The sequence below is a fragment of the Pan troglodytes genome, chromosome 6 (assembly GCF_028858775.2).
Source record: "Pan troglodytes isolate AG18354 chromosome 6, NHGRI_mPanTro3-v2.0_pri, whole genome shotgun sequence".
Taxonomy (NCBI): Eukaryota; Metazoa; Chordata; class Mammalia; order Primates; family Hominidae; genus Pan; species Pan troglodytes.
In genome coordinates this window covers 20,526,995-20,554,016 of record NC_072404.2, presented here as the reverse complement: position 1 = coordinate 20,554,016, position 27,022 = coordinate 20,526,995, and the positions used below count along the sequence as shown (strand labels likewise).

Below are 27,022 nucleotides of genomic sequence, written 5' to 3'. Positions count from 1 at the left end.
AGGACAGTTCTTCCTTTAACCTAATCCTTTTATTTATTTTATATATTATGTGCCCAAGTGTATGCTAAGTGCTTTACATCAATTTTTATCATATTGGGACAACTCTGAATGATTGATTCCTTTTTTTTGTATATGGAGTCTCACTCTGACACCCAGGCTAGAGTGCAGTGGTATGATCTCAGCTCACTGCAACCTCTGCCTCCAAGGTTCAAGTGATTCTCCTGTCTCAACCACCCGAGTAGCTGTGACAATAGGCACATGCCACCATGCCTGGCTAATTTTTTTATTTTTAGTAGAGATGGGGTTTTGCCACGTTGGCCAGGCTGGTCTTGAACTCCTGACCTCAGGTGATCTGCCTGCCTCAGCCTCCCAAAGTGCCAGGCATGAGCTAGCATGCCCAGCCTGAATGATTGATTTCATATACCACTTTATATAGAGGGAATTAAGGCTTAGAGCTGTCAGAAAATAAAACAGTATTTTGCTTGCTGAGCCAGAGAGAACTATACTTTAGAAATTTCAGAAAGTTTTCTTACATGCTGAAAAAAGAAGAGTCAAGAAGAAATGTATTGCTTATTAAGAGAAATGCCAGTGATGCAGGAATTTTTGCTCCTTAGTTCAGCTAAATCCAGGTTCTTGTCTCATGACCAGGAAAAATTACGCATGCGGACACATTGAAGGCTGAGGAGGGCAGAATTTATTAAGTGAAAGGAAAGTGCTCAGAAAAGAGAGGGGTCCTGCACACAGGTTTTCACCTCACAAATTGAATACCAGGCCACCACACATGAGCTGAAGAGGTCAGGCTCCTCCCCTGCATAAAGCACAAATTTTTGGTGGCTCTGCCCCATCATTCCAGTGCACATGTGGGCCCTTAGTCTGAGCCACTACACATTGATTTATTTCCCCACTGAGCATGTGTTAAGGGAAAGAATTTTTCTCTGTGACCATGCTTAGGCAAGCCCCCCTGTGCTCAATAACCTGAGTGGGTCAGAGGTTCTCTGTGGACCCTCCTTTATCTGCCTAGGCATTTGCCTCCTACCTCTATTATTCTCCCCTCTAAAGTGGTACACAAGACGTACTGCAGTTAGAATAGGGATGAAGACTGATCTTAACTGCTTCCTGCTCTTAGGGGGCGCTGTTTTGGAAATATGACAGTCATAACTCTCTCAAAAGCCTATTTAAGGGTCTCTGTTAAAAGGGGCCATTGTTTGAGACTCTGGTTGCATGATCGCTTGGAGTTTGATGGCCTGAAGGTGAGAAGAGACAAACGGGGTTATTAGAAGACATATATTAAAACCAAACAAAGAGGGATGGGTAAGGGCAGCTGAAAAATCCCAAGGCTGCCAGCATGCCCAGATAACTGGTGGCTATAATTATGCCTGCTAAGATTGGTTGCATGGGGCTTGGCTTTGGTTTGCTCCTTTGGTCTTATTTTCCCAGAGGAACCTCTGGGTTATGGGCACCCTATTTACTCCTATCATATGTCAGGATTTGCAGGATAACTGCTCAGAATTAAAATATTGATCCAGATTATTACATTACCCATGCCTTTTGTTTCTTCTGAGTTGTAGCCAGAAATTGCTGGTTGGTTCACAGGAATAAGAGAGTTAATGTAAAATGTAGGCAAAAAAAATTAAAAACAACTAATGAGACTAGAATTTAATGACAAATGTGTGATAAGTTTTGAAACGTAATTTTTATCTCCCCGGTCCTCATTTTTGTTAAAAACAATTCATGATAGGACTGAGTTGTTTGCAAAATAGACTTCAGTCTTATACTTGGCCTGACAGTTTGCATAAAGTGCAGCAAGAATAATTATTTTTACATACACTTTTAAAATTGCTTTTGATGGAATTCTGTTCCATAAGGAATCTCAGATAGGACTTTGGAAAGCCCAGCCCAGCCATGGGTTAGCATCCTCAAATACCTATGAATTGGGTGAATTCCTCTCTTCTTGAGGTTCCTAGAATATAGAGTTCCTGGGCCCATTAGAAAGTGACATTCTTTACTCATCACAGATTAGGAACCCTGTATGAGGACTGTGTAGACAAGGTATGAGGCCAGTTTTCCCAAGGGGCTTTTATTGACTCTGCAAGTCAAGCTTGATTCCTTAAAAGGAAGCACACATCTCCAGTCGAAGCCTTGGTAAAACAACCAATTTCTCCAGTTGTGTACTGTTGCCAGAGAAAATGAATTCCTATTGCACTGATGCAAATAACCATATTGCCATAAGTTAAGAATACTCACAGATAGTTTCCAAATTCTAGAGGAACCAGGCAAAGAGAAAGAAGTATGCTCCAAATTTTGTTCACATGAGTATAGCTTACTCAATTATTAAAGACTGTAAATAGCTCAAAATAAAAGTTTTCTTGACTCTGAATAACAAAACAAGGATCAGCAATGTTTCAAGCAAAAGGTTTTAAAAAAAGATTACTTCAGTTTTCTATTAGTTCAGTCCATTCAGTTAACTCATGCTCTGCTTGATATTCGTGAATGTTTCAGCTCTTTCATGAGTCCTGTACGTTTTCCCTTTAGTCCAATGTTACAATCTCCAAAGTTATCAGAAACTTGTATTGGAGAACACCCATCAAAGTTTTATAGCTGATTATTAACCATCTTTTGAAGGGGATCAAAAGAAGACAATTGTTTATGAATAACAAAATGACCAGGGTAGTTACAGTCAGAAATGTGATTGACAAAATGTGGTTATCTCTGTGGCTTACAATAACTTAATATAACCACCTTAATTGTGATTGATAGCATACACTCAAACATTAGAATTTTAGAAATCCCATAAAATTCTGGAACATATGTTAGCATTATTCACTAAAATATAACCTGAAGAAAATTAAACATCATTTTGGAGATCCCATGTACCTAACCATGTTAAATTATTCTGTTTACCTCTCTTCTTCTAGATGCTCTAGGGACCCTCTGTAGCATCCAAAAGCTAGGGGTCAGGAAAGACAACCTTGAAGCTGAAATTTGATTTGGGGAAGGCTGTTAAATGTTAGAGGTTTAAAACACTTGATAATTTGAAATACAATCCCAGTTGGTTATTTTGTTAAAATGATGACTCAAAAATTTTAAAATAGGGAAAACCTTTACTCATCAAGAGGAAGGACTTAGCTTTCCAAACAGTTTGTCTCCTGTCTTCTCTTTCTTTTCCTTGGCAGTCTATTTACAAGGCACATGAAAATCTTTCATTATTCATTAATATTACATAGAAATCTTGAACAAGGGAGAGAGAGAGCCAAATTTTACCCTTACATTAGTTTACTATTAATCCCAATTTTCTAATGAAACCTTATAGACAATTCTATCCAATCTAAGCCAGTTTGACCATGAGGTAAGATTCTTAAAAACCTTTTATAACCCTTTACACATTTTGCTAAAGAACAGATTAGTACCTTAAGAAAACCTTGTTGTGCTTTTATTTCATTGCTCAGTTTACAGAAAAAAAATATAATATCCTTTGAGTTTAGTCAATGTTCATACACAGGATTTCTTTTGCAATATTAAATTTAGAAACCTTCCACAACTATTTAAACCTTTAGCTTGACCTTATCTAATTTAAAACAATCCTTTAACCCTAGGCAAAAAGTTACTTGGATTTCCATGCCTTCTTACAATCTTTTCCTGAAAACACATTTTACTGTTCTTACACACCTTGCATGTAAATCTATTTTCAGTGGTGGTCTCAATTACATGTTATAATGGTAACTCTTAGCAATTTTAAACTTTAATGTAAAATCTGATAAGTTGTTTTAATTATGTACTAGGCACCAATAAAGTTTGATTCCTTCTAGCCTGTTCAAGGGCTTGGTTAATTCAGTATGTCCTCAGGCCTTACCAAGTTGTAAAGCAGGCAAGTTGAACAGTTCTCTAAGGCCAAAGAAGCAGTTTACAACCTTAAAACATTTAGCGAACCTAGTATCTGACTTCCATAATTTAGACCACTTATTTAAATTTTAATGACATTTGAATTTTACCAATAATCTTTAAGACTTTTTATTTCTCAAAGATTAAAGCTACATGAACTAAGAGTTACTACAGCTTGTATTTTCCTTGAAAAAATATTTGATCTAATACTTATTTTTCTTTAGGCCAATTAATTAGAGTGCTTTTATATAAAAATCACATATATAACTACATAGACAGACAGAAGAAGATCCAGTAGTTGTAAGATTTTTCATTTGCCAATCTGCTAATTGGATAATTGGCCTGAGGGTGGAGCCCTTCAAGAAACAGAGGTAACAGTACCTAATAAGCAGATACAGGTGGAAGACAAAAACAGATTTTGAAAGGGATCTATCTGCCTCTAATTACTGGGGTTCCATGAGGAAAACAGAGGTTTCTCCAAAAATGGAATACATTATATCTTTTCCATTTTTCCCAAGTAGTCTCTGTTCATCAGAAATTATCTTAGGGTCTCTCATGAGTTCATTAAGAGTGGCAAGATAAAATGGAGGAAAACAATTCAGTTGACTGGGGAAAAAACCTTTCTCAGGAAAACAAGATCCATGAAGAAAAAAACATAAAGGTCTTTTAAATATACCTATAGCTTGGATATCCACTTTTAATTAACTTGAGGGTTCTTTAGGAAAATCCTTTTAAATCCCTAGCTACCCAACTTTAGCCATGCCAGATGACTCATATTTCTGGCTTTTGAACTTTACCAACAGTAACCTTACAGGTGAAACCAACAAGCCCCAAAAAGTTATGATTTAACTGCGAGTATACAAGGTATTTTCAAAGGGGTGGTAAGCAGTTTTTACAAAAACTAGAACCTTTAAGTGTAGCTCAGAGAAAGGAAGATTCACAAAAGAAAGCTGGAAGCTGTTCATGGAGCAGGAGAGAATCAGCAAATGGTAGAAGTCACACAGGTATTTGCCAGAAACTACTCATTCCCTAAGCCAGGATTGATCCCAGGCTGCCACTGTAAAATAGCGGAGACAAAAACAACATACTAGGCAGTTTGCCAGGCTGAGTTGAACAGTGGGCTGTGGGGTCCTAGGTCCTTATCCCATCCTAAGGTACTCCTCTTTCTGACAGAACCATATAGAAAGACATGCAAAGCACAACAGATTGGCTACAGCTTGAGACCAACCTCATAAATACTTTTCGATTAATCAAAACTTTACAGAGAATCTAACAGTGATTCTTACAATTCCTTTTACTGGTTTGCACAGGGAGATGGAGGCCAAAAGTCTGACTGTTAAAAAATATTTTATCTCTTTGCCAGCATGTCAGCCTTCTGGGTTCCCCTCCCCTGAGCTCAATTCTAAGCCAACCAGTTTAAGGGTTGAGAAATAAACTCTTCACAGTTTGAAGGATGCATCCGAGAGGAGTGTCCTATAGTATGGAGACACAATTAACCTTCTGTGAAGAGAGGACCAAGGGGGACAAAGAAGGCATTTTTTTCAAAGGAGCCCCCCAGCTCAGAATGCATCTGTAAGGTGCACAGACTGAAGACGAATGGCTACTCATCTAGAAAGAGGAGCAAGCCATCCTTGGTTCCTTTCTCTTCCTATCGAATGCCCAGGGTACATGAGAGAGAGAAGGAAAAAGCTTCCTCTTTCCTTCTTTTATCCTTATATCCCTGAGGCCTGGTGACCACAACAGGGTGCCACCCATGGGTGTCAATGCAGCTTTCACTCATGTTAAAAGGTGGGCCTAGGGTGTGGGATTATCCGCACTTCCCCATGCACTCACTGCCTTTCCCCCTGCTATAAGTAGCCTTTGAGTTCCCTACACCTAATTTATGCCATGGATACTAGTATGACCTCTATCCATGATATGGGAGGCTTGGCTTAATCAGCAGGAATTAGTCATGCTCATCTGTGGTGTTTGCCTTTTAACTTCCATTGTTGTCTGCCTCTGGATCCCTAAGATCCAGTTTTCTTTCCTAGGGCTTCAACCCAAAGCTTGGAATTGAGTTTGGGACAAAAGAATTGCCTCCTTGTCATAAGCCAAATGCTAAGGCAAAGCTCTAAAATTGGGTCCTCTCAAACAAGGGAGAGAAAAGGGTGTCCTGTGAATTGGAGTCCTGGCCTAATAAAACACTTTTCAAGAAAAATCCTCTGGCATTGAGAAGCCCCCTGTACTCACAGGGCTGTGTTACTAGGTTGGTGCAAAATCAACTGTGGTCCCTGCCAATCTAGGTAATAGCAAAAACTGTAACTACCTTCACACCAATCCATCAACTCCTGACCTGGTGGAGAAAAAAAAAAAAAAAAAAAAAAGGCTTAAGCGTAGGGCAGGGAAATGCCTGGGGAAGAAACCTCTTGTTCTTATGCAAACAGAGAGAAACTTAATTGTTGTCCCACTGAGCTGGACTCCTTGGCCAAGGGAGGGGAAGACTGTATAGATGCATGGCGGGGAACGCTGGCCAGCTGTCTGCACAGGGCCTCTAGCCCCCAAGATTGCCCTGGGGCCCGGGCAGCAGCTGCGGCTCAGTCCAGCCCTGCATGGCTGTTGGATGCCGAAAGTACATACAGCAGACACAGGGCCATGTGCCCCAGCAGGGCGGGAACGTGGGGGAGGGCAGGGAGCCACCACTTCCGCATCTATCCTATGTGGCAGCAGTTGGGGTTGGGATGGAACACTCCTGATATTGTAAAAGAAAAGATAGGTGCCATTACAGTCCTGGAAAAAAAAAAGAAGAAAAATGCCATAGCAAAGACTGGGTTGGACTGAGGCTGACATTCCCAAATCCAAGAGTGACGCAAGGGGTGCAGTTTCCTCTGCCTTCAGAAAAAGTCTGAGGACTGGAAGGCCCAGAAACGAAAGTGAAAGAGATTCTTGGGTTCACATTTTACTCACTCTTCCTCATATGCCCATATAGGCCATCAAATGATGCAGGAATTTTTGCTCCTTAATTCAGCTAAATCTGGGTGCTTGTCTCATGATCAGGAAAAATTAAGCATGCAGACACATTGAAGGGTAAAGAGGGTGGAATTTATTAAGAGAAAGGAAAGCTCTCAACAAAGAGAGGGTCCTGCATTCGGGTTTCCACCTCACAAATTGAATACCAGGCCACCACACATGAGCTGAAGAGGCCAAGATTCTCCCCTGCATAGAGCATGAATTTCTGGTAGCTCCACCCCATTTTTCCAGTGCACATGTGAGCCCTTAGTCTGAGCCACCCCACACTGATTTATTTCCCTTACTGAGCATGTGTTATGGGACAGAATTTTTCACCATGGGCGTGTTTAGACAGGCCTCCTGTGCACAGTGACCTGGGCAGGTTGGAGGTTCTCCGGGGACCTTCCCTTACCTGCCTAGACATTTTTCTGTGTCCTGCCTCTATCGTTAGATATTAAAGTTCATTTTTCCTTTTGGTTGGTTATTTTTCTGGCTTTCATCGTTAAATTACAGGCAGCGATTTTAATGAGCATCGACATGGGTTCTGAAAGGCTCTGTAAAGAGTATACACTTGGGACTTGGCATATTTTTCCTTCAAAAGAGCAGATAAATTCCTTGCCCCTTATCAGTTAGGTGGTGAGTGGAAGTATTAGAATTTGAAACACAATTGCTTTATTCTGAACTCTTTGTTTTTGTTTGTTTTGTTTGTTTGTTATGTTACCAAGTTAAAGTCTTGGCTTGAAAGAGCTGTTTTAAGGTATAATTATGGTCCAAAAGCAGATCCAGAGAAAAACTTTCATCAATTTCTAGTCCTTTACTACTTCTGGAAGTTCACATTTTACTACCAGCTTTTAAAGCAGCAACAAGGACAACAATGAACCATGCATGGTTTGTTAAATGCATATGAGAACATGTGAAGTAATGTGGTTTTGAGGCTTCTTCTTCAAATATTGTTTCAAATTATGAATTTTTAAAATGGATATTCTTTACACAAAAATTTATTTAATTACATACAATGTTTACTATGTGCCAGATGTCATTCAGATGCTTTAAAAATAGTAAATAATATGTTCCTCCTAACAAATCAAGAAGTAGGTGCTATTATTCTAATTTTATAGACGAAGAAATTGAGGCGCAGAGAGCTTAAATTGTCCACAGTCACACAGCTTGTGTTGGATTCAAGAGTTGATCCAGGTAGTCTGACTTCAAAGACCATGCTCCTTATCATCTGTTATGTTGCTCAACAAAATACTGACTATGGAAGACCTAGGAACAGAAGGAAGTGCTACCATAAGTAACTTTGCTTCTAACCACAATGCTTGTGAATATTTTCATCCCACGGACTTCCTGCAACTTTGCAATAAAATCAACTCCTGGTTCCTCATGGGCCTTCATACATGTTGAAGATTAGCTATCAATTTTGGTCACTCACCCAAATGAATGTGGAATACTTCTCTTTAATAGGTCATCTCTAAGGAGCTCTCTTAGTAAGAGTAGGTGTTCCTTTTCAAGGAAACTATTTGGATCCCGTGTCTGACTGTTGGCCTAATCGCCATGTTTTTAAGTGTTGGCTGAATTCATTGTAGCAAATTGCTTTTTTGGAAGTACTTCTCCTACCTGAGGCTATTCTTCACATTTTTTATATTATTCAGAGTTTTTAGTTATATAGTTCACTCTACTACTAGAATTGACAATATTCTTTTTTTTTTTTTTTTTTTTTTTTGAGACGGAGTCTCACTTTATCGCCAGGCCGGAGTGTAGTGGCACAATCTCAGCTGACTGCAACCTCCACCTCCCGGGCTAGAATTGACAATATTCTATGGTGGTGGTGGTAATTTATGAAATATAGAAGAAAATGAAGTCTTTTTACTGCCACCAAAATAAATATGTGAAGTGTCCTTGTGAGAATCAATAAGCAAAGTGAAACTAAATAAAAAAGTTAGATTAAGGTATAGGCAGAATCTTGGGACTATTGATAAATAAAGTGTTTGGTTTTATTGCCTGAGATTCTATTAGGTAAAAAGCAAACATCGTATGTAAACTTAATTGGCACATGATCAAATCTATAAAAATTTACTATGTCTAATGATATTCCTGAATGTCACATTTAATATTAGGTTTGTCCCAAATAATACAATAATAAATTCGGTCAATCTCCATGTCTTTCCCCCAGTATTATTACATAGGAAAAACAAACTTTCTATTCCAAAGTTAATTTTATTCTTACCTGCCAGCAATGTGAACAAAACTAAGAGCATCAGCTAGCCAAATTTCCTCTTGCATCTCAGCACATTAAACTGGGTTAAAAAAAAAAAAATTGGCCTTCAAGGGCTCCCTATAAAGCCCATCCCTTGCACTCTCTTGATCTGGACATATGTGGCTTTATTCCAGCCTCTTCTCTGTAGGTCTTCTAGTCCTTTCAAATGCCCTACTGGATAGAACCCAAGACCACTCCACTGGCCTTCTCCTCCATGTGGTCTACATCTGTTTCCCAGAAAATACTCATGCACCATTGTTCCTGCAGTCCAAAGCGAGGAGTTTTGGCCAACTTAAAACAGTACCATTTTCTTGCCTTTGTCCCCAAAGCACCCATGTGCTTGTCCTCAATTTCCTAGGCGCAGTCAGATCCTGGTTCACTGCCTTCATCTGCAAGGAGAAACCAAGCTCTTCACTATGGCTCCTGTGAAACGCTCTCATTAAGCTTGAGGTTGGAAGTTGTCTTCCATCACCATTACCCCTAATGGGCATGGAGATCCTTACCACCACCACAATTCTCTCCAAATAAATGTCTAATCATTTATATAGTTCTGCAATGAGTATCAGAGAGTAAAATCTTAAAATATGTTTCTTTGGAAAGTCTGCATATGAAGTTTTAGGTTTATCAATAGAGCTTGGCATTTAGTTGAAACATTAAGGTTAACCTCTTTTTACATTGTCAAAAGCGATAATCACCATTAGTGACAAGCAAAAAATATGGAAAATTCCTTTCTCTCTGAGTGCCTGCTGTGTATTTATGACTCTGTATTGGCTTGTTCACAGTGATCGCCTGATTTAATCACTGCAACAATTATATGGGGTGGGATTATTATTCCCAATTTAGAGAGGAGGAAACTAAGTTTCAAACAGTACATTTTTCAAGGCATTAGAGATACTGTGGAAATAGAAATATCTAACTAGAAACTTCTTCCTCTTCCTGCTATGCCATCACAGGTAAGACAAACATATCCCATTGCCAATGTTAGCCCAGGACGGCCCACCCTATTTCTCAAATAGGCACTTTCCATTTGTTAAACTTGGATATAAAAATGGTTTGAGGTCATTTCTACTTCTAATGATTTTGAACACAGCACAGGATTTTAACATTTGATTGGATCTTAAAATACATGTTTACATTTTTTTTTCCAGACAATAGATTTTGAAGGTTTCAAACTATTCATGAAGACATTCCTGGAAGCCGAGCTTCCTGATGATTTCACTGCACACCTTTTCATGTCATTTAGCAACAAGTTTCCTCATTCTAGTCCAATGGTAAAAATTAAGCCTGCTCTCCTATCAGGCGGTAAGTTTACTTACTTTAAACATTTATATAGTACAAATTTCAAAGGCTAAATAAATATCTAGTTATCATAAAAGATGAATGATGATTTGCATAAAAATTGTTTTGTTACAGGGTTTAGACTTTCACAATAAGATTGTGTGAATCATTTAAAATGTTTCCAGTAAAATTATAGCTAATTAGAGAAAATATAATTTATCCTTATCTATCACTTGCTTTAGAATTCTATGTATAGGTAATAATTTGAAGACATATTTCCATCAAATTTGGAAAACTGCTCTTGTTAAATAACTAGATACGTATAGATTGCTGAGTATTTGAAAATGTGGTCACAAAGCAACTATATCTAAAAAGGTATAATATTTAATATCTATTTTGCTAATTGCCAATATACTTTCACATGTTTAGATTTGTAAGCTCAGAACAGAGATTTGATTTTTCTTTTAGATACTGTAAATTTGTGTCACCGTAGAGATGGTGTTTCTCTCATTATGGGTAGCTTTTTAGAGATGCATACTTACATTAATACCTGTTGTATCAATCTCCCTCCAGTCAAGAAAAGAGAAATTTCACTGTATTACCCAATGTAAAACAGTGTAATTGGTTAAGCTGTTTCAAAGGATTGAAAAAGCAAAAAGAAAAGACAGGTGATGTAGATAGACTCAAGGAAACATGTGCTGCCCTTAGATGGCAGTAATCACCACCTAGAAGCCCTGAGGAAAGGATTCCTTGGAGCTAGGATGAAATTCTGAGGTGAGGGGTTGCCTAGCAAACCTAGCCCTTGGACTTTTGTGGAAGTGATACTTCCTGGCTGCCTCTGGTAACTGGGGAATTCAAGACTAGTCTATAGCCCAGGAACTCAGACATCTGAGGAGGGTGCATCACCGTGGCCTGTCCCAGATTGCTTAGCAGGGAGCTCATTGTGCTTTTGTTGGTGTGGACATGAGCTAGAGACTAGAGCCTACACTGCTTTAGAGTCTGCAGGTAGAGACAACCTGCTACCGGGCTGAAACGCTGCAGAGATTCAACAGGAGCAGCAGGCTCTCTTGCTGGGTCCAGCCCCTTCTCCCGCGACTCCCCACCCCACCACCCCAACCCCTGTGCCTTCTCGTCTGTCTCTAGTGCCCTCTATGGATAGAACAGGAATCCACTGGCAATGAAGAAATGTCTGCAGCAGTGTTTCTCACTCTTCGATCACAGGACTCTTTGAACTCTTAAAAATTGAAGACCTGAAGGAACTTATGTTTATGTGGATGATATCTATTGATATTTACCATATTAAAGATGAGACATTCCAAAAATAACAAGAATCAAACCACTACCTGTTAACAAAAAATAACCCATTCTTATGAAAAATAACTATTTTCAAAAACAAAAAATAGTGAGAAGGGTAGCATTGTTTTGCATAATTGCAAATCTCTTTAATGCCTGGCTTCATGGAAGACAGCTGGGTAAATTATATCTGGTGCTATGTTTCTGTTGCTGGATCATATGTCATATAGCCTCTTGAAAACTTCACTGTACATTCAAAAGAGAATAAGAGTAAGAAAAGCAAATAATATCTTAATACCATTATGAAAATTATTTTGACCTTAAAAATCTCCTGCAAGGAGCTCAGGGATCCCAGGAGAGCCACAAGTCTAGAGAGTCCCAGCTCTAGTATCACAAAGTGGAATATAGAATTGTTGGTATAGAGGCCGGACACGGTGGATCATGCCTGTAATCCCAGCACTTTCGGAGGCTGAGGTGGGCAGATCACAAGGTCAGGAGTTTGAGACCAGCCTGGCCAACATGGTGAAACCCCGTCTCCACTAAAAATACAAAAAAAAATTAGCCGGGCATGGTGGCAGGCGCCAGTATTCCCAGCTACTTGGGAGGCTGAGACAGGAGAATCACTTGAACCCAGGAAGCAGAGGTTGCAGTGAGCCGAGATCGCATCACTGCACTCCAGGCTGGCAACAGAGCGAGACTCCATTTCACACACCACACACACACACACACACACACACACACGTGTTGGTATAGAGATAAGTTCAATAATGGACATTATGATAAATAAAAATGCAAGAACATGTAATTAAGAAATAGATGGTTGAGCCATAAATGAAACTTAGACAATATGACGAAGAGTCCATAATATTAAGCCTTATGTTGTACTGCTTCCCTTTCTTTCTTCCTTCCTTCTTTCCTTCCTTTCTTCCCTCCCACCTTCCTTCCTTCCCTCCTTCCCTCCCTCCCTCCCTTCTTTCTTTCTTTCTTTTTGTCTTTTTCTTTCTTTCTTTCTTTCTTCTTTATTTCTTTCTCTTTCTCTCTTTCGTTCTTTCGTTCTTTTGTTCTTTCGTTCTTTTGTTCTTTTGTTCTTTCTTTCTTTCTGAGACAGGGTCTCAGGCTTGAGTGCAGTGGCATGATCTTGGCTCACTGCAACCTCTGCCTTCTGGATTCAAGAGATCCTCCTGCCCCAACCTCCCAAGTAGTTGGGAACTACAGGAGCATGCCAAAATGCCCAGCCAATTTTTGTATTTTTAGTAGAGATAGGGTTTTACCATGTTGACCAGGCTGGTCTCGAATGCCTGGCCTCAAGCAATCTGCCCGCCTCAGCCTCCCGAAGTGCTGAGATTACAGGCATGAGCCATGGCGTCTGGCCTTCCCATCTATTAATGATGTAACATATTTTTCATAAAGTAATCACATGTTGATAGAAGCTTTTTTAAAACAAGTGTACATATTCCACATGATAGCCCTTTAAGATGTATGGTGACTAATACGTTTATCATCATTTTTCTCTTCTTAGAAAATATTTTTAGATTCTTAAATAATTCTCTTTCAATCATGAATTGAGAGGCCTCACCGCACTTGCTGTTTTTCTCGGAATGAGTTTCAGTGGATCTATTCTTAATGTGTAGTATTACAGTTTAATAGTGTTTTGGGTTGAACATTTTAAAATGATTCTAGAAATTAAAACTTCCTTGTTCTCTGCTGCATGCTATAAATGTATCACACACATACCTTAAATTGAATTAAATAAGACAGTTGTCCTGTATTTAATTCTACATGATACAATATTGCCCTTGAGTTTTGAGAAAGAAGAGAAAATATTTCTGGATAATGTTGTCTGGCTAAATAACTGTATCACATATGGAAGAAAGAGAACAATTCTGATAATTTACGTGATTTTGTAAGAAATTCAAACCTAAAACTTCCTTTTCTTCTAATAGCCTATAGTATCTACTGAATAGAAGATGGCAGATTTATTAGGGGTAAAAATCAAATCAAGTTTCAAAATGGAAAAAAAAAGGAAAAACAGATTGTACTTGAATTTGGGAAAATTACGCATTCTACACAGACTACATGAAAGGAATATGGGCTTTGTAATCCTCATGCAGCAATGATTAATTAAACTCTAATTCCTTTTCAAAGCTTGGCCTCCACATTTTACAACTAAGTACATAGTGTCTTGCCCAGGACTATATCTAACCCTATTTTTTTTTCAGACCCACCTTTGATAGTTATTTTTTTTTCCTGAGGAAGAAGGAACAATAGACAACAATAAAATTTTCAAGGCTGAAGTAGCCTTGACTCAGAAACTGACAAAAGAAATGCCTTTCCATTCATAGAATCTTGCTTTGCAATAATCTGTTATCTAATGTATAACGAGGTGTTTTTGTGGCTGAAAAATAACAGACTTTTGAACAGAGAGGGGCTACAATCTGGTTTGGTTTATGCTGTTATAGTTCACCATATTTCATTACCACAGTTCCAGCAGGAATAGAGTAGGTAGTCTTTTACTCTATATAGCAACTAAAAAATAAGGGCTTCTCAAGAAAAAACAAAACTGAAAAGGAAAAAAAAATTATGCTCACTACTGAATGATAATCAATTACAGGATACATAGTAAAAGCGAAACATTTAGTTTTTATAGAATAAAAATTTAAAAATAATTATAAATAGGCATAAAGGTTGTATGTATTTATACATATGCGTATGTATAGCTGGGTTTTGTTTGACTGTAATATGTAATGATCCATTTGGCATTTCATGAAGAAGATGACTTATTTTTGTAATATAATTTGTTGTAATATAAATGCCTCTTATCACCTATTTAAAAATGATGTCACTACTACTGTTTCCGTATTTGACTTTTGATTTTTGAAGATATCGCTAATGCATTATCTCTCCAGCTTTTTCATACCACTTCTGCGTTATTGCAAATGTCAGGTCTCTAATCTCTCGTCTCTGCCAGTTCAATGACCAATTTCTGATATTGCTTCCATCCTTGGGGCCCACCATTTGTTAATTTCCTTCTTTATACACTTTTAAAATCAGTTGGAATCTTTCTTTTTCTACAACATGGTTGCAGAAAGATGGTTGAGGCTCACAACCTCAACCGTCAATCAAAATTGTCATCTCCCATATCAGTCCCTACAACTTGAACACTCAACATAACCTAAGAGAAATTTAATAAATATGCAGATATCTGTCACTATAAATTCCTACTACCCAATGTTTATATGACCTTAACACTTCTTCAGTTTTTTTAAAACAATGTAAAAATTATTTATTATTGGCACTGTATCCTAGATCAATTATGTTGATTTTTTAACCGTTTTTAAGTTTATTTAAATGTCTTCTCATTTCAACACATGACTCTTTTTGCATCATATAACAAATTGGCACTGTCAGACATAACGTACCTCAGTTACTCCCCACACAACCTACACAGCTCACAAATAATATTTACTTACTGTATTTTAGATGGAACACTTTGTCTGGATGTCCACATCTTTCAAACAGTTAGATACCAAACTAACTGTGTTTGAAAGTTCATTAGATTCTGCACAAACCTGCTACTATTCCTACCTTCTATTTTGGTGAATAGCATCCAAGAATCTATCCACTTCCCAGTCCTAAAATACTAGAATCCTCCTACCTTCCACTGCGTCACTTCCCATATTTAGTTAATCACAAAATAATCTCTAGTACTCATTATAACTGCTTCTTCCCAAACGTTCTGCCAGTGTCATAGTTTAATTCATCATAAACTATCAATTAGCAAGCTCTCAGAGCAGGCCCTGACTTCCCATCTCCAAAACGTTCTTTCAAACAGAAGCCTGATTATATTACTCCTGGGTTTCTAAATTTCAGGCCTTCACTGTCAACTGTCAGAGCATTTTTTAATTAAACTTATTTTTCAAGCAAACTTAAATTCTCAATATGTAAAGCTAGCTAAAGCAGAGTTGCTTTAGTGAAGGGCATGGGTGCAGGAGATACATGAGTACATGGAGTTGCAGTCATCCCCACCTTTTGAGACATTCATTCCCACCTGAAGTTACCTTTATGAGACTCCAGGATCCAGAGTCACAGTGAAGAAGGTGATAAAATTAGAGTTCCATGGCCATGAAGCACCATGTCACGTAGGCTATAGCATCTGCCTACAACCCTATTCGCTCCATCTCCCTGCCCTGTGCACCCCGTATCCAACTATTTGCTGTGACTTAAACCTGCTTTTCTCACTCAGGACTGAGTTTTCTTACATAATGTTTCTTTGCCCTTATCGCATGAAAACCCAATGCTTCCTTAAAGCCTCAGCTAAAGTGTCACTCTTAATTAAATAGCACGTGGTGCGTTCCATACTAGGAATTCAATGATTAATAAGATGGCACACCTGGAGTGTGCAACTGGGAAGAAACCCTGGCACTCTGGTACTTTTACAAGACACCATTTGTCCCTTGTAGCATCCCTGTCCCTTCTCCATCCCCACCCATGCCAACTCCAACCATTTAGTATTCATTAACTGAATTAACTGCCTTCAGAGAAATTACCTTTCTTTACATATAAGATAGCAATCAACAGCAATTATTAGTAACTGTTAGTTTCTTTAATAATATAGTAATTAAAATAGGACGTAATATAGTATATTAACTCATTTAAACACTCATACTGTTTGTTTCTGTTGGACTACACAATGTCCAAAATGTTGCATCTGTAATAGAAAATGTCTGGTACTTGTTGCAGGTCAGCGTAACAATTTTTGTTGTTGTTTCTTCCTAATTGTTTTATAAGAAAGAAAGAGAAGATTTTCCTAGCCCCCTTTAAATAATAATAGGCACTCAATTGATAGGTGTGCCATTTAGTAATTTATTTTATTCATTCATTAATTCATGCATCTATCTATTTATTTAAATTCATTATATGCTAGAACTTCCACAGGAAAGCTGAGGATCCTTTAAAGTCAAGCAAAAAGATGAACAATTATGTGTTCAATTATATTATAATAAAATAAATATTGTAAACCACTTTTGAACTGACTATGTGGAGAAAAGAGTGAGGTGCCTACAGGAGCCCAAGTAAAACTAGAGGAAAAGAGGAGGTGAACCGTTGCAGGAGTCATCCAGTGTAAACTGGAGTTATCCAGGTAAAGTTGGAGAGGGGAGTAAGTAAGGGTGGGAAAGGATGTGAAAGGAGTTCCAAGGAGAGAAATCAACATATACATTTCTATTCAAAAATTTTTTAATGTCCCATCAAAGGGCAATGTATGAACTGTAAGACATTCAGTATTCATTGATTCAAAATTCATCACTTATAAATTGATATTTACTGTTCGAGTTGTTAGGGATACATCAGTGAGCAAAATGATGGCTCATGCCTGTAATCCCAGCACTTTGGGAGGCCAAGGTGGGCGAATCACGAGGTCAGGAGATCGAGACCATCCTGGCTAACATGGTGAAACCTGGTCTCTACTAAAAATACAAAAAAATTAGCCGGATGTGGTGGCAGGCGCCTGTAGTCCCAGCTACTCGGGAGGCTGAGGCAGGATAATGGCGTGAACCCAGGAGGCGGAGCTTGCAGTGAGCCAAGATGGCGCCACTGCACTCCAGCCTGGGCAACAGAGTGAGACTCCATCAAAAAAAAAAAAAAGAAAGAAAAGAAAAGAAAATGAAACCCGTTTCCATTCTAGTGGGGAGAGGCAGACATACAGAAAAGTAAATACGTGTACCATATCAGATGGTAGTAAGTAGTATTGGCAAAAATGTATACAAAAAGAGGCTGGAGCCTTGGCACAGTGGTTCATGCTTGTAATCCCAGCACTTTGGGAGGCTGAGGTGGGGGGATCATAAGGTCAGGAGTTTGAGACCAGCCTGGCCAACATAGTGAAACCCGTCTCTACTAAAAATACAAAAATCAACTGGGCGTGGTGGTGCACACCTGTAATCCTAGTTACTCGGGAGGCTGAGGCAGGAGAATTGCTTGAGCCTGGGAGGCAGAGTTGCAGTGAGCTGAGATGGCGCCACTGCACTCCAGCCTGCGCGACAGAGCGAGACTCCATCTCAGAGAGAGAAAAAAAAAAAGGAGGCTGGAAAGTGCAGCTTGAGGCTGAAGATGACTGGGAATGTGGAATCCTCATGATTCACTTAAACTAAGATAGGAGTTCAAAAAGGTCATTTCTGTTCATCCCAGAGCAGATGATGCTCATGACCTTGTAAGTATCGGGCATGGCCTGGAGTGGAATGAGGAAAGAGGGCCTGGCAAGGTCAAAGCCCCAAGGACCGTAGGAGACTGGAGGAAGATAGACTTGTTAGGAGCACTGAGAGGTCTGGATCTGGCCTGGACTCCAGTTGTGCTTCTGCAGAAGAGGCGAGAGAGGTAGCCAAGGCCAGGTGGGGAAGAGTTTTGCCTGTCATGCTAAGTTGTGAATTTTATCCAGAAGAAATTGGAAAGCCATTATGAGATTTTAAGCCAGAAAATAATTACACTGCTAGTGAGGTGGAAGCTATCATGAAGGAGAAGGAGGCTGACGGTATAAAAGGGTCCAGAAGATATTTCAGATTGAGAGTAGTAACAGCTATCTCTGAAAAAAATTAGGTGCCTTATCATTGGTCCCCAACTCTCCCATTGCTTGTCTGATGAGGCAATGGTTAATTTGCACTGTGATGCTACACATATCAATAAGCTATAATATCAATAGGAGGATTATGTCATTTTATGTTTTCTGTGCATTTGAGTCACACCCCAAGTACTTATTTTAGATAGAAAAGGAAAATGTCTGTCAGGAAGTTAATCAATTAAGAACAGAAAATTGTACAATGAGAATGAGATACTTGAAACTTGGGAGAAATGTTCTTTCACCAAATAGACTTACTGAATGTTCTTGCTGAAAGGTATACTTCATTAATTGTGCTGAGAAGATATTTCTCTTATTAGGACTGTCTTGAGGATATTAAATATATATGTGTGTATGTGTATTTTTTATTACTGTGCTGTACCTTAACAGGTCTTTTATAACTGATAAGTTATTTCAGTTTCCACAATGCAAACAAGGAAAGACAGGGTCCCCAAAACACTGAACGCTTGTGTGACTATGAGATAGGGGAATTCCTGACACACAGTAGATATTTAAAATACATTGGTGTATTTCTTAATGTCGACATACTTATTACTGTTGAGGTAATAAACTTACTGACACAGAAATGCTCCAGGAATACAGATGAAATAAATTCTGTCTACTGGCCAATTCATATTTATTTATATCAACCTTTACATTTGATGTACCTCTGTAGTATTGAATTCATACTTCTAATTATTATCATTAGAAGTAATGATCCACAGATTATTTTACTTCAAAAAATATTTTATCCTGCCAACCTCTTCCTTGCAATAATTTTGTGGTCCTGTTTTTAACATAATTACTGCCAGTAAGGGATGATTTCTCTTCAAGTCTCTCCTTTAATCATCAAATGGTTTTTAATATGTTAGACTTGAATAATCAGGTTTCTTTTTTCTTCCATCTGAATATTCCAAGTAAAATTTGGTCCTCAAATTTTCCACCTTTACTTTATTATTAGATTTATTCACCCAACACACAGGAGTTTCTGTATTTTCATCTTAATGATTGCATACTAAATAATAGTGTTGTCTTAACATTTTTGTACTTTCATGTTCAAAAATATTTATTTACAGTTTGTAATATTCTAGCAAAAGGAAATAAGAGATTTAATACCCTGCAGAGGCCCAAATCCATCATAACATTATTTCACTCATAAAAACACCTAGTCATAGCTAGAAAATATGCAATGGTGTTGGACACTTGCTTTGATCCCCTGGAATGAAAGCTCTGTGGAAATGGGATTTTCCTGCTTTGTTCCATGCTTTATCCTCAGTACCTGGGATCTGGTTTTACATGACTAATCTTAAGGGTCCTGAATATTTATTGTGTTTATGATTATAAAGGGCTAGTTGTATATCTATCAAAAACACAGATGAGCAATAAGAAAAATCATACATAAAGATTTGGCAAATATATGTGCATGTTTACACATGCAAGCACACATATAAATACATGTTCACAAACATGTTATGATGGATGGCCCAAGACATGGGCCAAATGGAAGATGAAAATTTAGAGTTCTTAGCTCTGGCTATGGTTTCTAATTTTCTTTCAAATGTTTATGATTTAATCAATGTATCCACCCTTAAGAGTCTTGAAAACCAGACTCTTAAAACAAAGGTCTTTTATTGAGAGGCAGAAGACAGTTTCCTCTGATTTATTTTTCTCTGTCCAGCCTCACAGAATCATGCTTAGAGTATAAAACTCCAATTCTGGCCGGGCACGGTGGCTCACGTCTGTAATCCCAGCACTTTGGGAGGCCATGGATCACCTGAGGTCAGGAGTTAGAAACCAGCCTGGCAAACATAAAAAAACCCCGTCTCTACTAAAAATACAAAAATTAGCTGGGTGTGGTGGCAGGTGCCTATAATCCCAGCTACCTGGGAGGCTGAGGCAGGAGAATCGCTTGAACCTGGGAGGCAGAGGTTGCCGTGAGCCCAGATTGCGCCACTGCACTCCAGTCTGGGCGACAGAGTGAGACTCCATCTCAAAAATAAATAAATAAATAAATAAATAAAAATAAATAAATAATAAAACTCCAATTCAGACTGCATTTTGAGTCGTACCTGTGCAACTTGTTCTCACCTCTGTTTTCTTAGCTGTAAAATGGGGATAATATGTGTATGTATTTTCTTAACTATTGTGAGACTGAAGAAAAACATGATGCAAGTACATCATTTGAAATAGTATTGTGTACATTATACATGCTTAATAAATGCCAGTCATTACCATTATTCATTAAATAAATTATGTTTCAATGTTTTGGTGTGCATACATAGCATAAAGTTCAATTTCAACATATTGGTTGTGCATGGTTGCTCACGCCTGTAATCCCAGCACTTTGGGAGGCCGAGGTGCATAGATCACTTGAGGTCAGGAGTTTGAGACCAGCCTGGCCAACATGGTGAAACTCCGTCTCTACCAAAAAATACAAAAATTAGCTGGATGTCGTGGCTCACACCTGTAATTCCAGCTTCTTGGAGGCTGAGGTGGGAGAATCTCTTGAACCCTGGAGGTGGAGGTTGTAGTGAACATGCCACTGAACTCCAGCCTGGGCATCAGAGAGTGAGACCCTATCTCAAAAAAAAAAAAAACCAACATATCCTTTTTGTTTTAAAGATATTATACATTCTGAACAATATCTGTACAGTGAAATTTAAGGAGATTATTGGAATTTCTTTTCATGTGATAAATACAGAAAATTTGGCATCATGGGCTCTTTTAATATGTGGTGGTTTAATTATTTTTGTCCCATACTTACATATATTCAAATTACTGAGAATAATTTGAATAACTTTCAATTATCCATCTGCATACAGCATACAGCCTACGCAACCTGATACGGTAGCCACTAGCTATCCATTGCTATTTAAATTTAAATTCATTAATAATTTTGGTCAAATAGATATATGTAGTTAATTTTATTGTATTGAAGAGTGCAGAAAGTTTTTTTGTTTTTTGTTTTTTGTTTTCAAGAGACAGAATCTTGCTCTGTTTGTTGCCCAGACTGCAGTGGTATGATCGTAGCTTACTGTAACTTTGAATTGCTGGGCTCAAATGATCCTCTTGCTCAGCCCCCCAGGTAGCTGGGACTACAAATGCATGCCACCCCAATGGGTAATTTAAAAAATTTTTTATAGAGATGAAGTTTCCCTATTTTGCCCAGGTTGGGCTCGAACTCCTGGACTCAAATGATCTTTTTGCCTTGGCCTCCCAAAACACTAGGATTACAGGTGTGAACCACTGAACTCAGCCTTCAGAAAATTTTATTGGATAACACTGGTGTAGACAGATCTCATTTTTACTGCTTTTAAAAAGAGCCCAAAGTTTGGAATGAGATGATTTGTCTTCACCTTTTTCCTCTGTTGACTGACTGGTATATGATCACGAACAGTTTACTTACTGACTTTCCACTTTCTCATCTTTAAAACAGAATTGTAGGGTCAAATAAGACCACTGTACAAAAGTATTGTTTGCACACAACCAGAGCTGTTATTAATGTTGTTCCTTCACAGAGGTTACTCTGCTCTTAAAACATTATCCCCAAAGACCTATACTTTAAGTCCTTCTCCCTGTAATTGCTTGTTTGGGGTTTTTGCCAATGTCCAAACAGATGAAAACCAGAGTATGTTCTCAGAGAGGTTTGTCTGATCCCAGTTTCATATCAGGGACTGTATCTCACAGTCTGTCTTCTCTTTATAAGGAATCACCATCTCTATTACATTTCTTATTCACTGAAAATGCCATCTACCTAATTTTGCTGCCGGTTTGGGTAAACATAAAGAATGAAAGATAATTATAATATACTACAGCAAGCATAGTTGAAAGATTAAGTGTAAAAATCATGAAATATATGACAATACTAATATCAACTATTTTTATTCTGATTATCTGTGCTACTCATTATGACCAATAGTATGGATGTTGGAAATATAATTATACTATGTGATAAATAAATCTGATACGTTTCTGTAAATTGAACCAATATTTTAAAAGAAAAAGCTAAATTGCCAGTGCTGTATTGCCTTATAAATTTAGAAATGTGATCCATGTTATTGTTTTTGACTATTTCATTAAGAAATAGAGAAAATGTCACTGTTTACATTATATGAAATGCAAGTGTTTGAAAATAAAACAAACTGGACCAGAGGCACTAATTTAACAGGTACCCAAAACTTATCTGCTAATAATTGAACCTGAAGCTGGAATTAAAATTATCTATTAAATACAACTTTTGAGGTTATTGTTTCAAGAAATGAAGTGTCTAGATTGGAGTATAATGAAAATCATGTGCTTAGCAATATGATAATAGTAGGCAACATTCGATATGACTAATGCTAACTACTTTTTATAACTAAAGCTTTGAAGAAAACAATGTGTATGTGTGTATGTATGTGTGTGTAAATATAATGAACTTATTTTAACAGAAATAAATGCTAAGTACAAGATAATTATTCCTAAAAGACTAATACGCTCTAATTACAATGCTTATTTTTCACTTTATTTTGTACTATTGTAGTATATACATACACATATATATGTGTGTGTATGTGTATATACACACACACACATATATATACACACACACATTTGCTTCACTTTTGTGATGAAATATTTAAAGTAGTATAGCCTAGGGCAAGTAGAAGAATCTGCAGATTATACTACTTTAAGTGTCAATTGCAATATTTACTCTGAAGCAATATTTAGCTCTGATCACTTGAGGCCAAAAAACAAACAAACAAACCCTTTTGTTTTGCCCAGCTTTATGTTTCATTTGAGTTGTAAAGAGAGAATTTCACTTATGACTGGGTGTGTAAAATTGGCCTTTGTTAATTAAAAATAGAATTTTGAGCTTCCTCACCAGAGGCTATTGCTGCTAGAAAGGATCTCACTTACTATTTCATGTTATCATTTTACCATCTCAGCTGTAGTCAAGAAGTCAGGCTTGCAACTTTTTGATTGCCGTACATGTTGTCTCCTAAGCTTCTGAATAACCATTAGATTAGTGGAAACTTCTTAAAAGGAAAAAGGACTTTTCTTCAGGGTAGTGAACTGCAATCGAGGAAGATAAGTAGTGAGCTTCAGCCAGATTTAGGGAAAGGGCAAAAGAGAAAATAAATAAATAATAAATAAATAAATAAATAAATAAATAAATAAATAAATAAAGGGTAGAGTAGGCTGTAAAAATAACTCCTATGGAGATAGATTGAGGACCAGGATCTGCTTTCAGAAAACTAAATGAAAACATAATATAAAGAAACATTTTTAAAAAGTGGGCTGATCTTGGGGAGGTGGTGGGAGCAGGAATAAATCTGTGAGTTTTTTTATTTTTATTTTATTTTTATTTATTTATTTATTTATTTTTGAGACAGTTTCACTCTGCTGCCCAGGCTGGAGTGCAGTGGCATGATCTTGGCTCACTGCAACCTCCGCCTCCTGGGTTCAAGCGATTCTCCTGCCTCAACCTCCCAAGTATCTGGGACTACAAGCATGTACCACCGCGCCCAGCTAATTTTTGTATTTTTAGTAGAGACGAGGTTTCACCATGTTGGCCAGGATGTTCTCAATCTCTTCACCTTGTGATCCGCCCACCTCGGCTTCCCAAAGTGCTGGGATTGCAGGCATGAGTTCCGGTGCCTGGCCAAGCTTTTTTATTAATTAAACACCTCAAAATTTAATCAAGTTGATGAATGCATAAACTGTAGTACATCCAGACAATGCAATGTTATTCAGTGATAAAAAGAAATGAGCTATCAGGCCATAAGAAGACATGGAGGAAATGTAAATGCATATTAATAACAGAAAAAGCCAGTCTAAATAGCCAGTCTGTATGATTTCAGCTCTATGACACTATGGGAAAGGCAAAATCAGGGAGAAAATAAAAGGTTCAGAGGTTGTTGGGAGGGCAGAGATAAATAAACAGAGTAGAAATATTTTAGGGCAGTGAAACTTCCCTGAAAGACACTATAATGGTAGACACTTCATTATACACCTGTCCAAACTCATAGAATATACAACAAAAAGAGAACCCTAATGTATATTATAGAGATTGGGTAGTAATGAGGTGTCAATGTAGTTTAACCAGTTGTAACTAACATACTACTTTGGTGGAGAATATTGGTAGTGGGGAGGAATATGCATGTGTAGTGGGTAATAACTTTATAAACAGAAGTAGAATTAATGTGAAACACAGAGAGATATTTGAAGTAAGCAAGACTTGAGTGAAGAAAATGAAGGAAAGATATAAAGCAGTGTTCAATCTCTGTACAGTCTCAATTTTGTTGTGAGCCTCAAACTTTTTAAAAAAGAATAGTTTTAAAGAATTAAGTCCTGTTCTACAATTTTCTTTTTATCAAGTAATAATAATAAAAGGTCTTTGACATTTTATCTTCTTCAGTGCACTCTATAAATCATTCCAAAAATATATATTTTACCTCTCAAATTTGGCTGCTATTGGACTTAAGGAAGAGTTGATTCGTTCTTCATTGTATAGATTGAATATATGCCCATATTTCTTTTATATAAGCTTTAAGCTATTTAAATGTAAAACTGTGACACAATTAAATATGTGATACAGCTTTAATATTCAGTTAATAATATTTCATGGAAATAAATACATGATACAGCTTTAAATATTCATTTAACCGTATCTCATGTAATAAATACATGATACAGCTTTAAATGTTCAGTTAACAATATTTCATGAAAAGAAAATGGAAAATATTACTCATTTTTCCAAACAAAAATAATTTTAGTACAGTAGCATATTCCTTCAAAAACGTGATGCTAAATACAAATTATATGTGTACATTCATACTCGATTTATACATTACATACAGAAAAGACAAAATTATGTGATCCTTACATTCTCAATTGTTTGTGTTCAGTATGATGAAAGCTGATAATTAAACACCATCTACCTTAGTTGTATAAGTACAAATGATCATGCCATGTTCTAAATAAGTGAAGATCTATAATATATTTGGCTTTCTTTCAAATAAATGTCAGAGCATATTCTTTTCTTTCTTTTTTGTTTTGTTCTGAATTTTTCTATAAAGGAGTTAAATCAAGCTGATTAAATCATTTCAGTACCACAGGGGGAAACACTGGAAAAGAGGATTAGCTCATCAGCAGGATGAGTTAGGTCATAGCTTATCCGACCATAATTCAAGTGCTGTGTTCTCCGAGTCTGAAAGTTATGGTCATGTCAAGGGTCAGCGCCAAAATGTTTTTTATCATAAGTTGGAACTGCTTATTCCTGCAGCTGGCTAAGCTTTAGTTGGCTAGTTTCAATTATTCCGGTCATTTTTTTTTTTTTTTTAAAGCTCAGGATTGTCTTCAATTCCCTGCCTTCTTTGGTTCGTAAATAACTATTAGTTTGTATTAGACATACACTGATACTTCTACTAAAAAGGAAATTCCGTTTACAATATATGTCTCTGTTGATAACTTTATAAACAGAGGTAGAATTAATGTAAAACATAAAGCCACATTTGAAATAAATAAGACTTCATTTTAAAAAGAAAGGGGCCGGGCATGGTGGCTCACGCCTGTAATCCCGGCACTTTGGGAGGCCGAGGTGGATGGATCATGAGGTTAGGAATTCGAGACCAGCCTGACCAACATGGTGAAACACCATCTCTACTAAACATACACACACACAAATCAGCCGGGCGTGGTGTCCCGCACCAGTAATCCCAGCTACTCAGGAGGCTGAAGCAGGAGAATCACTTGAACCCAGGAGGCAGAGGTTGCAGTGAGCCAAGATCGCACCATTGCACTCCAGCCCCTGGGTTACAGAGCGAGACTCCATCTCAAAAAAATTTAAAAAAATAAAAATAAAAAAGGATGGAAAGACCCAAAGCCGTGTTTTTTCAAACTGTGATTTTTGATCCATTGGTGGCTAGTAAATTCAATTTAGTTGGTGTTTGAGAAAAATTTTCAGAATAGGATAGAATATGAGTAGGTTAATATAGAAAAGAAAATATTTGGGCAATTATGAATCCCACTAATGTGTGTGTGCGTGTGTGTGTGTGCGTGCGTGTGTGTGTGCTGTGTTAAGATGTAAATTATTTTTCTTACACTTTTATGATTGGCCTTGAACAAAAATAGTTTGTAAGCTACCACTGTGAAACAGGAAGATGGATTTGTCTTGCTGGTTATGAAACTCTGGGAAGTTAAAATCTGTAAGACGGTCCCTAATCTGTAAAGTGGGGGAAATGCACTCTACCTCACAGCGTTCACGTAAGAATAATGTGAGATAATATGTGTTAAAGCTACTACCATGATTTCAGCCACATAGTAGGCACTCAGTAAATAGTTCCCTTTATTAGTGACAACATCACCAGTGATAAAACTAACTTGGGACATTTCACAACACATTGAATTATATGCCTGGGAATCTTGAGATGGCTTGACGAGGTGATGGGTATTCATGGAAAGTTACAAATTGAAAAACTAAAGTAGAGTGAGACATACGCAGTCAGGTAGATCTGTGCTAAGAACAGGGTTCTAGAACTGTGTTTGGTTCAAATTATTCCTTACAGTAGCTCCTGGTTGATTAGGAATCTAGTAGCCACTCAACCCATTAGTTATTTCTCCCAAATACCTCTAAAAATGCCATATATCCCTCAAGGGATAATTGCGGTTTATCTTCAGGCCTTGTCAGATACACACAATCTGACTTCAGTGGCTTCTGGGTAAGACAGAACTAACAAGTT

At 37.6% G+C, this 27,022-nt stretch overlaps 1 protein-coding gene across 24 annotated transcripts in view; it reads left to right on the top strand.

The window, feature by feature from the left end:
* Positions 1-27,022, top strand: part of DGKB (diacylglycerol kinase beta) — an 818,895-nt gene that overhangs the window by 225,927 nt on the left and 565,946 nt on the right. For 22 of the 24 annotated variants that reach the window (XM_063814062.1, XM_024357753.3, XM_024357755.3 and 19 more), the window contains one exon: positions 10,270-10,423. The exons of the other annotated variants lie outside the window; for them this stretch is intronic. In XM_063814062.1, the coding sequence (XP_063670132.1) occupies positions 10,270-10,423 (154 nt within the window). The remainder of the gene's footprint in view (positions 1-10,269; positions 10,424-27,022) is intronic. 24 annotated transcript variants of the gene reach the window in all.